Source organism: Bidens hawaiensis, unplaced genomic scaffold (assembly GCF_021521415.1).
Source record: "Bidens hawaiensis isolate Kalapana, Puna unplaced genomic scaffold, B.hawaiensis_p1.1 tig00419622_1, whole genome shotgun sequence".
In the NCBI taxonomy this organism is placed as follows: domain Eukaryota; kingdom Viridiplantae; phylum Streptophyta; class Magnoliopsida; order Asterales; family Asteraceae; genus Bidens; species Bidens hawaiensis.
The window spans coordinates 2,481-16,717 of record NW_027504915.1 but is presented as its reverse complement, the minus strand read 5'-3'; the positions used below and the strand labels follow the sequence as shown (position 1 = coordinate 16,717).

At 32.6% G+C, this 14,237-nt stretch overlaps 1 protein-coding gene across 1 annotated transcript; it reads right to left on the bottom strand.

Annotated features, from left to right (window-relative positions):
* Positions 1 to 12,079: 12,079 nt before the first annotated feature.
* LOC143609418 (2-alkenal reductase (NADP(+)-dependent)-like) lies at positions 12,080 to 13,559 on the bottom strand. The gene is made up of 5 exons (XM_077084173.1): positions 13,311 to 13,559; positions 13,032 to 13,209; positions 12,803 to 12,969; positions 12,549 to 12,631; positions 12,080 to 12,458 (listed from the first exon to the last, which is right to left on the bottom strand). Exons 1-5 carry the CDS (start codon positions 13,542 to 13,544, stop codon positions 12,080 to 12,082), a joined length of 1,041 nt encoding a protein of 346 aa, XP_076940288.1. The 5' UTR covers positions 13,545 to 13,559.
* Between the last annotated feature and the right edge of the window lie 678 nt (positions 13,560 to 14,237).

Here is a 14,237-nt window from a genome sequence, read left to right as displayed (position 1 = left end):
TGCATTGACTAATTTAGACTCCAAACAAATCTGATAAAAATATTACCATTTTGCCCTTCTACATAAATCACCATCTGAACCCTAACCATGAGTAATTTAAACATAATAATGCATACTTGGTCACATGCTAAGCTTACCATCATACATACATGTTCAAAAGCTAAGCTTACCATCATACATGTTCAAAAGCTAAGTTTAACAACTTACATACTTGTTCAAAAAGCTAAGTTTGAAAAGCATAACATTCATTCATCTAATAGTCCAAAAGACAACATCATATCTTAACTTTAAGCACCCTTCCCCTTTATGCTTCCGCTTGTCCTTCTAGATGGAGTTGACTGTTGTGGTTGACTTGCCTGTGTTGGTTGAGTTGACTATTGTGGTTGGCTTGGGTGTGTTGGTTGAGTTGACTGTTGTGGTTGACTTGAATAGGCTGCTTGAGTTGACATTTGGTAAGCTTGGGTTGACTTTTTCTTTGCTTGATAGAACCTACCCTTTAGCAATACCCTTGGTCTCTTAGAACATGACAATTGTTGTGTTCCTTGTGCAGACTTTTCACAAGCTTGTGCTGACTTTTCAGAATCTTTGGTTGATTTTTCAGAAGCTTTGCCTGACCTCCCCTTTGGCCTTCCCTTTGAGCTTTTAGCACCACCATCTTTAGCAATAGCTTTACCCTTACCCTTTTCAGGGCACCTTCTTATGTTGTGTAGTGTTGACTTGCAATAACTACAACTCATCTGAACTCCATGCTTTATCAATTTTCCTGGCCTCTTGGGATCTTCATGTGGATCTTTCTTTCTGTTTTTCTTTGTTCTTCCAGGCATAGCTTTGACTGGAGGTGGGTCAAGAGGATAATCAACAGATGGCCAATACTTTTCACTAGGCAAAGGTGGAATTGTGAATTCATAACACCTTAAGTATTGTTCCTTAAGGTAACTATCATGGACAAACTGTTCTGAATTATTCCCAATAAAACCTGCCACTGCACAAACATGCTTACATGGTATACTAGATAACTCCCCATCTTCTGTAAGTACATGTTTTGTTACCCAAATCCACTGAAACATCATCATAATCACTTATTTGGAACATAGTAGGGGATGATGGGTATACTTTGCATTTGTGTGCCTAAGTTTTCTATTTATCAAGCTTAATTTGTGCCCTAGGATACACAACCACATCTTTATTTAACATTTGTGTGTGCCTTGTAGTCAGCCTACTCATTACAGAAACCCTTATATCCTCTAGCATGACAATGATGTGTTTGGATCTAGCTTAAATTATGGTTCCATTGAAGGTCTCTGCCATGTTGTTAACTATTACATCACACTTTGTGTGAGTGTCAAGAAAACACCTTGAAAAACATCTAGGGTTCTTCTTGATGAAAGCATCCACTACATCAGTTGACAATTCTTTCAAATCCTTGATAGCATTATTGTAATCAGCTTCATTATAAGCCCTGCAAGCCCTCTAGAAAACCTACTTATACTCTTCACCCTTATACTCTTTTTTCCAATTTGCAAAAATATGCTTTGCACAGTTTCTGTGCTCAGCATTTTTCCACGCCAAATTTACAGCATTAATCAGTCCCTGTCACATTAAAATTGTTAGAATATATATGTAATTGGGACAGTTAAGATAATATAGACATACCTTCTGTTGGTCTCAGATAAGTGTCCAACCTCTTCCACCATCAGTTACCTCTAAACATTTACTTAATTGATCCATAAACCACTCCCAACTGTCATCATTTTCATCTTCAACCCTGCCCAAGCTACAGGATACATTTGGTTATTTGCATTTCTTCCTATGGCAGACAATAGAATACCTCCTAGAAAGGTTTTAAGGAAACACCCATCTAAGCATAAAACCTTTCTACAACCTGCTAGGAATCCCTTCTTCACACCATCAAAACACACAAAGAACCTGAAAAAGTTTCCAAATGTTTATCATGAAGATGAACATAAAAAATTATCTAATAATGATTAGTGATTATGATGAATATGAACCTGAAAAAAGTCTCTACTGAAGAAGATGAATCTGCATTCACACTAACAAACCATGGTGGGACAGTTAGGAGTTCAAATATGGATGTTGGGTTTGCATTCCTTAAAGCTGCTATATATGACCCAAGCTTGCTGTAATGATCCTTCATTGAACCATGAAGCTTCTTATATGCACTACTTTTAGCATTATAAGCCATCCATTTGTTTATGATGACTTTAAACTTTACTCTAACAACAGTTTGAATATCTTTAGCAGACCAGCTTGGCTTTGCTTTAAACATTGGTAAAAATTCATTGGCTATAAAGGTTGAAGTTAATTGCCTATTCCTTGTCATGTTCCTTTGGAAATTGTGCTTGCTTTTTACTTGCTTAACAATATAAAAACTTTTTCCCTTATGATATGAACAAAACAGATAGAATGGACACCCTTTAACACAATTGATACCTACTCTCCCACCTCTGTTCTTGTTACTGGTACTAACGGAAAGATTTCTACCATTTGTGACAGCATATCTACTAACAGCCTCTTTAAAAGCATCCCTAGTGGGGAACCTTATTCCAACTACCCACTTGAAATTAACCCAGTCAGTTTGCTTATCTATAACTGGAACATGTTCTTTGTACTTGTTCCCTCTTATGTTGTCATCTTCACTCTCTCCAGATGAGTTAACATCAGCATCAGAATCCTCATAGCTACTATACGTTACTAAATATGAGGTTCCTGCATCACCAGATCCTTTCAAACAATCCCCAACCAATTTATCAGATTCTTTCAAACACTCCTCAAGCACCTTCTTCTGTGATGCAATAGTTTCTTCATATACTTGTTTTATTGAAGCAATTGAATCTCTCCACTCATCATCTCTATCAGATCCTGTAACATTCGTTATTTTTCAAACTCGAAAACCCGACCCATTTCGAATTTTCGGTTTTTGTTCATAAATATACACATATATTATTCGAATCATGTATTTGATGTGTCATTCGATCTACGTTTATTGTCGTTCGTTTTGGTGTATATTCATTATTATTTATCATTAATAAAAGTGTTCCCGACATCTAATGAATGTTCAATGTTCGTTGTGTATCTTGTTATTCGATTATTTATGAAGTTCCGAGTCTTATCGATACTCTAGTTAAACACACTCATATTCCAAACTCGAAATCGTTTAACTTAAATTATAAAGTTCAGGGATAAGAACGAAAATTTAAATATTTAATATCAACTTAAAAGGTCCTAAAACTTTAGGGTTTAAAGTGTAACTATTATTTAAATTATATTAATTAATTTATAAACCCTAACCCAACCCACCATACCTTCCCATTTTTCCGACGGCTCTCTGGCCGCCGGATTCCGGCGCCGGGATCCCGTTACACCCCTTTAAACTTTGTGTATTATTCAACTAAATTATATAAAAAGCACGAATCTTCGATATTATATCGTAACCAACTAATTAATTTTGTTAAAACGAACTTAAAGTCGCGAATTAATCCTGAAATCTTCGCCGGAATTACGAAAAATCAAATTAATAACATTAACGCGTATATGCTCCGATTACTAGTATAAATATAAGCATAACCCCAAGCTAAACTCGCTTATCACCTTAAATCTCACTAATATACACTCTTTAATCCCCGATTGATCTTCCAAAGTTCGGCTCAGGCGAAGTGGTGTTCTCCGTTAAAAAAAGTCCTCACCAGCGCCGGGATCCCGTTACACCCCTTTAAACTTTGTTTATTATTCAACTAAATTATATAAAAAGCACGAATCTTCGATATTATATCGTAACCAACTAATTAATTTCGTTATAACGAACTTAAAGTCACGAATCAATCCCGAAATCTTCGTCGGAATTACGGAAAATCAAATTAATAACATTAACGCGTATATGCTCCGATTACTAGTATAAATAGAAGCATAGCCACAAGCTAAACTCGTTCATCACCTTAAATCTCACTAATATACACTCTTTAATCCTCGATTGATCTTCCAAATTTCGACTCCGGCGAAGTGGTGTTCTCCTTCAAAACAAGTCCTCACAAGGTAATCTTTATATGGATTTTGCTAGTTCGGAACCGACAATTAAAACCCCTAACAAGAATTGAACGAATATGTAACAGATTTCACAAATCAGATCCTAGGGTTCTTATGAAGATGATGAACCTGCTAATATAATATTTATACTTTTTGTTTATATGTTTTAATCAAAATAGCAGCTTGGTCCAGTGGGTAGTTCAGTATTCTGTCTCCACAAGGACCCGGGTTCGAACCCGGGTCAATGCAATGTTTTGTTTGATTTTTAAATCTTTTATATTAAATATTATAAACTATATATATTCTTTTATAAATCATTTTTTGATCACATAAAACCAATTATAAAAATTATAACTTTTGTTTTCACCTAAAAACAATCTTTCGAAACCCGGGTCTAGCTGAGGTTTTGTATTTATTCTTTTGTAACAGTTTTGTTATAATATTAAGTAAATAATGTATTTAAAAATTGTTATAAATCAAATAAACCATCAAAAATCATTTTAAATTCAAATAAAATTATTATTAGTTTTTTTTACTAGATAGAAATTTTGTAAATTATAATTTATTGTTTTCAACTAAAACCTAACTTCCATGTGCGATAATCTTTAAAATTAATTATATTTCCGTTACTTTAATTCTATAGCTTCTTTTAAATTGTTAAACCGTTAAAGATAGATTTATAATTCGTTAATATCAGCTTCGTTAACTTTAATTCATTAATGTTAGTTTCGTTAACTTTAATTCATTAATGTTAGTTTCGTTAACTTTAATCCGTTAGCTACAATTCACTAGATTATAATTCGTTAGTTTAAACCAATAACATAATTAATTTTTCCAAGATAAAATCCGTGCTTAGTAACTCTCATATTAGTATTTAAAATTATGATATTAAAATAATTCAAATCATTAGATTTCCGTTACGCTTCAAATAATACTATAAAATACGTTTCTTTAATTAGCATTACGTTAACTCAAAATATCATTATAATATAAAAATGCCATAAAATAACAAAAGCTACATTAAATAATGCTTAACTCATAAAACCAAATCAATAATTAACTTTAATAAATCCCGTTAGTTTGGTCTTTAAATATTCGTATTTATTTTATTTATAGTTCGAGAAGTTCAATCGTTTCGGATTCTTTAAAAGTACTTTCGGTTGCTTCGGTTTCATTATTGTGCTTATGGTTTATATTTCAAGTTATCTTCGATTACGAGGTGAGTTTTCATAACCCTTTTTAAACGCTTTCATATTTTGGGGTGGCATATGTGTTTATTATCAAACTTCAAGATTTACAACTTTGCTTACAAACTACAATTCGTATCATGGACTTGTATGCTTACTTGCTTATTTGTTATATACATGGATTTCAAGTGGTTGCCTCAATAAGTATAATCATACGCCTCCCTTTGCACTCAGGTCCATTTGTATCGAGTGGAAAAGGGACCTCATATCCAAGTACGTTGGTAGCCCCAACTGGAAAGGACCTTCGTTTGTTCTTTACACTCAGGTCCATTGCATCGAGTGTAAAGAACCCTTACTTGCGCATTTTACAAGTTTTCATGGAATTGTATGGTTTTTATATTATGTATATCAAACTGTGGAAGTCTCACCAGCTATATTTATAGCTGACCGTATTTTATAATGTGTTACAGATACTGTGATTAGAGTACGAAGGACTAGAAGACACTTAGAATACCTAGGTTATTTAATGAACGAGACATTTGTATTTATTATGATTGATTTCAATTTGTATTCTTATTTGAACTTGTGTTACATGATGCTTTAATGAATTAATGTTATTATGGTCACAAAATAGTGTCATGTGTGTTTGAACAATCTGTACGTCACACTCAGGCGTTTCCGCTTAAGCTGGGGTGTTACAGATCCATCATCATCATAATCTGAATTTCCTTTATATGACTCATCATCAGAATCATCACAATCTTCATTTGACTCATCTAAACTATTATCAATTGGTGGGACTTTAACTTTGGTAGTTGGGGATACTAGTGATACATTTTTCTTGCTGTAAGCTTGCTGTACCTCAGAGGGGTCAAACTAGATGCAGGCTGTGTTATACAAGTGATTGGTTGGGATTGAGTGTTAGTATGCACTTTTGGATGAGATAGAGGGCTAGTGGGCTAAACAATGGGTTGGGCTTCAAGGTTATTAGGCTGGGTACTAGGTTCGGCTTCAAGGTTATTAGGCTGGGTATTGGGTTCGACTTCAGCGTTAGTGGGATGTTGTTTAGAATTAATGGACTGGGGTTTAGATTTTCTTAGCTTCTCGGTTTGAACGTATACAACAAGAGCTTCATCAGCACCAACCAAAGATACCATCTCATGCAATACTCCATCAGTATTAATCAATTTCACCCGACCATCACCAGGTATCAAGCAATACAAGAACATATCTTCCTTCTTTTGATTTTCATATGAACCATAGTCCATTGCATAACCTAGTATCTCAGATTATGAAAGCTTATCAACATCTATTCCTATTGACGTTATTTTCCCCCCAACATACCTTAATCTCGGAGGATTAACTTCAAATTTTCCATCAGTCCCGAAGTTGATGTTGATAATATCTCCCATTACAGTAGAGAGAGATAGAGAGAGAGTGCTTGAGAGAGAGACAGATTTGAGTTAGGGCTTGTTCTTCATCTGACGATTGGAGTGGAGTTCAATGTGTTGAATGTATAATACTTATACTTAAAAAGATAATAAAGAGTCCAAGTCCACGTAAGCAATCCATGTAAGATGTTTTTAACAGCTCGGATGGCCAACTCAGCAAAAGACTAACGGGGTTAGTAATCCGTTAGTCGCAGACCGTTAAAAACAAAGGCCCCTTTAGTTAGGACCGCCACCAGCCAAGTGCAAAATTGGGCCTGTTATTTATCAATAAGTGATAGTTGGGATTATTTTAAACCAATTTTCTTTTTTATAATCGTGCGTCATATGGTGTAACACTCCATCTCATGCGTCATTATGTTCCTTATCCTGTGTCATATGGGCGTAGCACATCACCTCTTGTGCCAACTCTTAATCTCCAGAGACATCATCTTCAACATCGCAATTTCTCTCGCGCCATTCTTCATCCACTTGAGTCAAAAGGATTGAATGGTAGTTTTAACATATTTCTTTGACCATTTTAATAACTTTTTTTTAATCAAAATGACCATTTAGATTATTTTCTCTTATAATAACGACATAGTCTTCCAACATATATAGCCGTAAAATTTCCAACACCCAATAAATATAATTTGCATTTAGCCAAAGTAGATTTAAACAATGGGAAAAGGAATTATCTTATATTCATATGTCCCATCAAAAGCAGGTATTATTGTATGTTCTTATGTGTAAATCGTGGGATGGCTTCACTTTAATACAGCTTCAGACACCAATTATGACCAGCCCGCTGCTGCATGTGTAAATCGTTACTGACTATACATTTTGGACTGGGGCTTGTCGTTGTGGGGGCCGTCATCGATATAACCCCACTTGAGTCTGAATGGAAAATATATGGCCGGTATGCAGTTGCTATTTATTTGTTAGTGGTGGAGAGGTGTTTTAGATAGGATGATTGTTATTGTTATTGTTATTGTTATTGTTATTGTTATTATTTATTTTTTGTGGCCATCATTCGTTACAATGGAACAGATAAATATATTTTGTATATACTTCTTAGTGGTATGGGTTTGTCTTTGGTTTTGTTGGTTACAATTTGATTATTATTATTTTTGAATTCGTGAAATAAAATAATCTTTACGTACTATTAAAGTTAAACTATGTGGACACATGACATCATTCTAGCATATCCACTTATGATGACACGTACATCGTACCAATTTTAAGAATTATTTAATTAAGTAATTTAAACTAGAACTAAAATTAAATATTTTTTAATATGTTTATTTGTTTGTCATTTCATCCATAATTACCAGCTAATAACATGCATGTAACCTTTATTTTTAATTACTTTTAATTTACTAAATTATTTTATTAAATAGCCAAAATAGAAAATCAAAAGTCATTTCACCATATAAGACAATCGAGATTGATAAGCTATTCCTCCATTTTCAAGTTTATTCACAAAATATTATCAAACATAATGGCTCTCATATATTTTTGAAAAATGCAATTTCATATATCACCCGACCAATAACTTCGATCATACTATATGATTTCACTATATTTTGTAACTTAATGTTTTTCAATGTTATATTTTAATAGGTCATACAAATTTTTAAGTCTAACGATTATGTGATATTTAATCTTATACACCTAATAATAAATTTACAAGTAAATACTTTATACACCTAATCTACATATTCTAATAAAGTAAAATAAATGTGGACACTTATAATGTTTTGGTTAATTCTCATAATTTTTTCCCTCCAAAACTAATATACTCTAATATATGTAACTAGTTTTAGAGCCCGTGTCACACACGGGACAATTCAAATTATAAAATTATAAGTAAAAAAATAATTACATATCGTATATGAAAAAAAAATATTACATCTATGCTTGTATCTATAAAATATGTACACAAATTGATTTTATTTATATCACAAAATGATTTTTTTAAATGAACTTAAAAAAAATGTCCGTGCAAAATTGTACCCGAGAATGCTTCTTTCTATTGAAAAATTTATTCTCGGTGTCATATATGTATAATTGAAAGAATTTTGGTTATGAACCAACTTCGAAAATAAGACTTCTCATACGATAGTAGTTCTAACCACTCAGCCTAAATACAAAAGATGTGTTACCTTTATTGATATATTTATCAATTTACCACCCATCAAAGGAAAGTAGGATATTAAATTGTAGCAATGGATGTCCTTCAAAAACTATGTTTTTCTGAGCTACACATAAAAAAGATTTTGATAAGTTTCAGAGGGCTTCTCGACTTTATCATAATGACAACATAAAAAATAACATGTTAACCCATTTAATTTTGTGAATATTTTGTTTCATTTGAACATAGTTTTGCATGGCATACACCCCATACAACGTTCTGAACACCATTGAAGGAAAAATTAATGTTGACATAAATATTTCAAATTTGATAAAAGTTAAGCATTGATAGGCATGGGGGTGGCATGTCGAAAGTGTTCGCAATATTTTCTTAAATTTTAATAGTTTAGGGAAAAATAGTCAATTTACCAAATCCCGAACCTTTTGATTATTTCAAAAAATGCCCTTAAAAATAAACTTGAAACCCGAATCATGTTTAAAATTCTAATTTTCATACTTTTTAAAGTCAACACTTTGAACCCATAATAAATTTGACGATAAATCTATTTTGCATTTTCAAACTTTTAAAAATACTCAAAATTTTCATTTTTGACCCGTAACAAATTTTGTCCTAAATAAAGTTAACTTGTACCAAGCAATCTATTTACCAACTTTTGACCCATAAAATCAAATTTAACTTCCACAAAAAACCCGAAAAAATTTTCATTCGAGAAACATGATTTGTTGTTGATTTTTGGAATTCACCAAGTATTTTAAAATATATAGTAAAATAATAGGTTAATATTTATATTTATAAAAACATATAGATATTATATAAATATAGTGTAAAAAGAAAGTGAATAATTATTGATTTATTACATATATTAGAGTATATTAGTTTTGTAGGGAAAAAATTATGAGAATTAACCAAAACATTACAAGTGTCCACATTTATTTTACTTTATTATAATAGGTAGATAAATCAATAATTATTCACTTTCCTTTTACACTATATTTATATAATATCTATATGTTTTTATAAATATAAATATTAACCTATTATTTTACTATATATTTCAAAATACTTGGTGAATTCCAAAAATCAACAACAAATCATGTTTCTTAAATGAAAATTTTTTCGGGTTTTTTGTGGAAGTTAAATTTGATTTTATGGGTCAAAAGTTGATAAATAGATAGCTTAGTAAAAGTTAACTTTATTTAGGTCAAAATTTGTTACGGGTCAAAAATGAAAATTTTGAGTATTTTTAAAAGTTTGAGAATGCAAAATAGATTTATCGTCAAATTTATTATGGGTTCAAAGTGTTGACTTTAAAATGTCAAAAGTATGAAAGTTAGAATTTTAAACATGATTCGGGTTTCAAGTTTATTTTTAAGGGCATTTTTTGAAATAATCAAAAGGTTCGGGATTTGGCAAATTGACTATTTTTCCCTCAACTATTAAAATTTAAGAAAATATTGCAAACACTTTCGACATGCCACCCCCATGCCTATCAATGCTTATAACTTTTATCAAATTGGAAATATTTATGTCAACATTAATTTTTTCTTCAATGGTGATCAGAACGTTGTATGGAAAGTATGTCATGCAAAACTATGATCAAATGAAACAAAATATTCACAAAATTAAATGGGTTAACATGTTATTTTTTATGTTGTCATTATGACAAAGTCGAGAAGCCCTCTGAAACTTATCAAAATCTTTTTTATGTGTAGCTCAAAAAAACATAGTTTTTGAAGGACATCCATTGCTACAATTTAATATCCTTCTTTCCTTTGATGGGTGGTAAATTGATAAATATATCAATAAAAGTAACGCCTCTTTTGTATTTAGGTCGTGTGGTTAGAACTACTATCGTATGAGAAGTCTTATTTTCGAAGTTGGTTCATAACCAAAATTCTTTCAATTATACATGTATGACACCGAGAATGAATTTTTCAATAGAAAGAAGCATTCTCGGGTACGATTTTGCACGGACATTTTTTTTATTAAGTTCATTTAAAAAAATCATTTTGTGATATAAATAAAATCAATTTGTGTACACATTTTATAGATACAAGCATAGATGTAATATTTTTTTTCATATACGATATGTAATTATTTTTTTTACTTATAATTTTATAATTTGAATTGTCCCGTATGTAACACGGGCTTTAAAACTAGTAACAAATACTTAGTTACTTAAATTGTGAAACTATCAACGCCTAAAAAAGTTTATCAAGTAGATCTGTAATGACAAAGCATTTATCAAGTTTTAAACTTACAAACTGATTCTAATTTAAACCTGCTAAATTATTTATCAGTGAACAAGTATAGTATTATACTTCCAAAAATAGCATAAACATGCATACAATAGTAAATAAAAAAATAATATTAAACATCAAGTATTTGATAATTCTCTCTTTTTTTTGAACGGAGACTTTATTGTGTGTTAGCCACCACACTCTTTAAATTTGGAGAGATCAAGTTGTTGCCCCACTTTGGCAAGACTATGTTGTCTTAATCGAGCCTACACTGGAAACCATACCGCTGATTTTATTTAGCTTGGGCGTTCCCCCGGAAACCATACCACCGACTGCTACTTGAGAGTCGTTGTGCCACCACAAGAGCAAAGCTCTCTGACATAACAAACGGTGGGACGAAAACCCGGGTGGCTCGAGATTCGAAATGACAACCTCGCAAAGTCTAGCTCAAATCTTTCATTGTCATAATCCACCAAAAGTGACACTAGTAAGGATCAAACTAGAGTCTCCATTATAGAACCCAGCCTCCTACCAGTAGGGATGAGCTCGGTACCGTATCAGTAACGACCGGTACTAGTACCAAAAATCCCGATCCCGAAAATCGCAAAATTTTGGTACCGGTACCGAAATGTTCGGTTCAGTACCGGTACGGTACCGGGACAGTACCGGTATTTAAGGTAAAATTCAGGAAATACCGGTCCCGAAAACTTAAAACATTGATATCGGTACCATACCGATTTTTGTTTATCTCTACCTACCAGTCTACCACTAGACACAAGTGATAGTTTTAATATTTTTGCAAAAAAATAATCAAACCAGAAATAAAAGGGTAAGTAATTAATTTCTACAAGAAAACTTTAACCAAACATGCATCCTGTAATATAAATTATTAACCATTTTTCATTTGATTACCATCATAATTCATCATTATGAAGCTGGATTGAGACATAATTGTAAACATAAAACATTAAATCTTGACAATGACAATTGACAAAAACAAAATTGTATCTTAACGACGGCTTTGCTTATTTACTCGTGGGCTATGGCCACCACTTGTTTTCCGACATTTATACCACTAAACAAACCGATCAGGACAGCCGGAGCATTTTCGAGACCTTCAGCCGTATCCTCAACATAAGTTATTTTTCCATCATGAATTAGAGGCAAAATCATTTCTAAGAACTTCGGATGTTCATCATAGTGATCAAAAACAAGGAACCCTTCCATTCTTATACGTTTCATGACAAGCAAAAAGAGATTGTGAATGCCTTCGGTTTGGTCAAGGTTGTACTGCGAGATCATTCCACAAACCGCAATGCGACCATTAAGTCTCATGTTACGTAGTACTTCTTCGAGCATCTTTCCCCCAACATTCTCAAAGTATATATCAATGCCATTTGGAAAATACCTGAAAGACAAATTTATTTATCAATAATGTCTAACACTATAAGTAGCTACATCAAATGGTATATTAACATAACATAGTAGAAATCCTGACTTTTTCAAAGCGGCATTAAGATCTTGCTCTTCTTTATAGTTAAATGCCTCATCGAACCCAAATTTGTTCTTGAGTAGATCAACCTTTTGAAATGAGGAAAAGTATACTAAACCACATTAGAATTGCATCTAAGCAATGAAATTGAACAAAGAAAAGATGATCGTATTTTGGTGTTAAATGTATTTCTTGTATCTGTATCTAACAAACAATAAGATAGGAAGAGTAAACATAGATAATAGTATGCTTGATTTCACCTTTTCTTTGGATCCAGCACTTCCAACGACATAACAACCAAAAAGCTTTGCAAATTGTCCAACGAGTTGACCAACAGCCCCGGATGCTGCGGATACAAACATAGTCTCCCCTTTCTTTGGAGAACATATCTTATGAAAACCAACGTAAGCAGTAATTCCTGGCATGCCTAAACCATTACAAGAATGAATTAAGATTTGAAAAAGAATTGAGTAAATTGAAGTAACTTACCTAGGATTCCTGTATAGTAGGATAATGGAACATCAGTATGTTGAATCTTGATTAGGGAACTAGTATCTTTAATCAAGCTATATTCTTCCCAATTAACAAGACCCCATACCAACTCATCTTTCTTAAAGTTTGGGTGACTAGAATCCAAGATTCTTGACACGCCATACCCCACTATAGGCTGCAAAAAATAATGGTTTTCTTGAGAACACAATACGAGATATATCCCTCAAATATAACAAGGAAACCCGCGATCTAAATTTCTATTCTAACCATACGTACCGTACCAGGAGTGAAAGAGTCAATATAGCTTCCTTCCATGGCCTTTGTCATGCGATTCCTCATGTAGGGATCGCATGACAAATAGAGATTTTTAACTAAAATGAGACCGTCATCATTCTCTGGCAGCTCCAAACGGATGGTGGCATCAGAAGTTACCACCATGTCGGATATAGTTGGATACCCATTGACGTAGTCTTTGAATATCACCTGCTTGTTTTTCACCACCTCTGTCATACCTATGTGTCAATAATGGTTGAGCTTTCTTTACAAATTGTTTTTCACCACCTCTGCCATACCTATGTGTTAATAATGGTTGAGCTTTCTTTACAAATATGTTTGTATGTTTATGTTTATATAGAAGCCTAATTTTGTACTACTAGGAATCTTGCACATGCTAGTTTATTTATTGTAATCTAGCATATATATGTGGTTCTTTTTTTTTCCAACTATTGTCTTCTAAATAAAAATGACACATAATAAATAATTGTCTGTAACACATGCTTCAAGATTTTTGTTAAACATTGTGAGCGCATATGTTGTGTTCGTCGCATATGTTATGCAGCTAACATATGTGTTGCATATGTTTGTATATATATACTTTGTTTTTATTTATAGGTAATCTTGATTTTAGAGCAATAAAATTCTCTTTTTTCTTCTTTTCAGTTTTCTTTCGTATTATTGGTTTTATACCATTTCATGGTATGAGAGCATGGTTATTAAGACCTGCTCTTCGTTTTAAAACTGGTTTTTCATCTTTTCTCCGGTTTTTCTTTCTTCATCGGCTGCTTTCTCTTGATTCTTGATCTTTTGATCATTATATTCGTTTTATTTCTCCTTTTCAGCTGGTTTTCATCGCGTTTCTTCCATAAATACTTTCTTTTTCATCTCTTTCGTCATTTTCTCTGGGTTTCTCCGTCAAAATTCCTT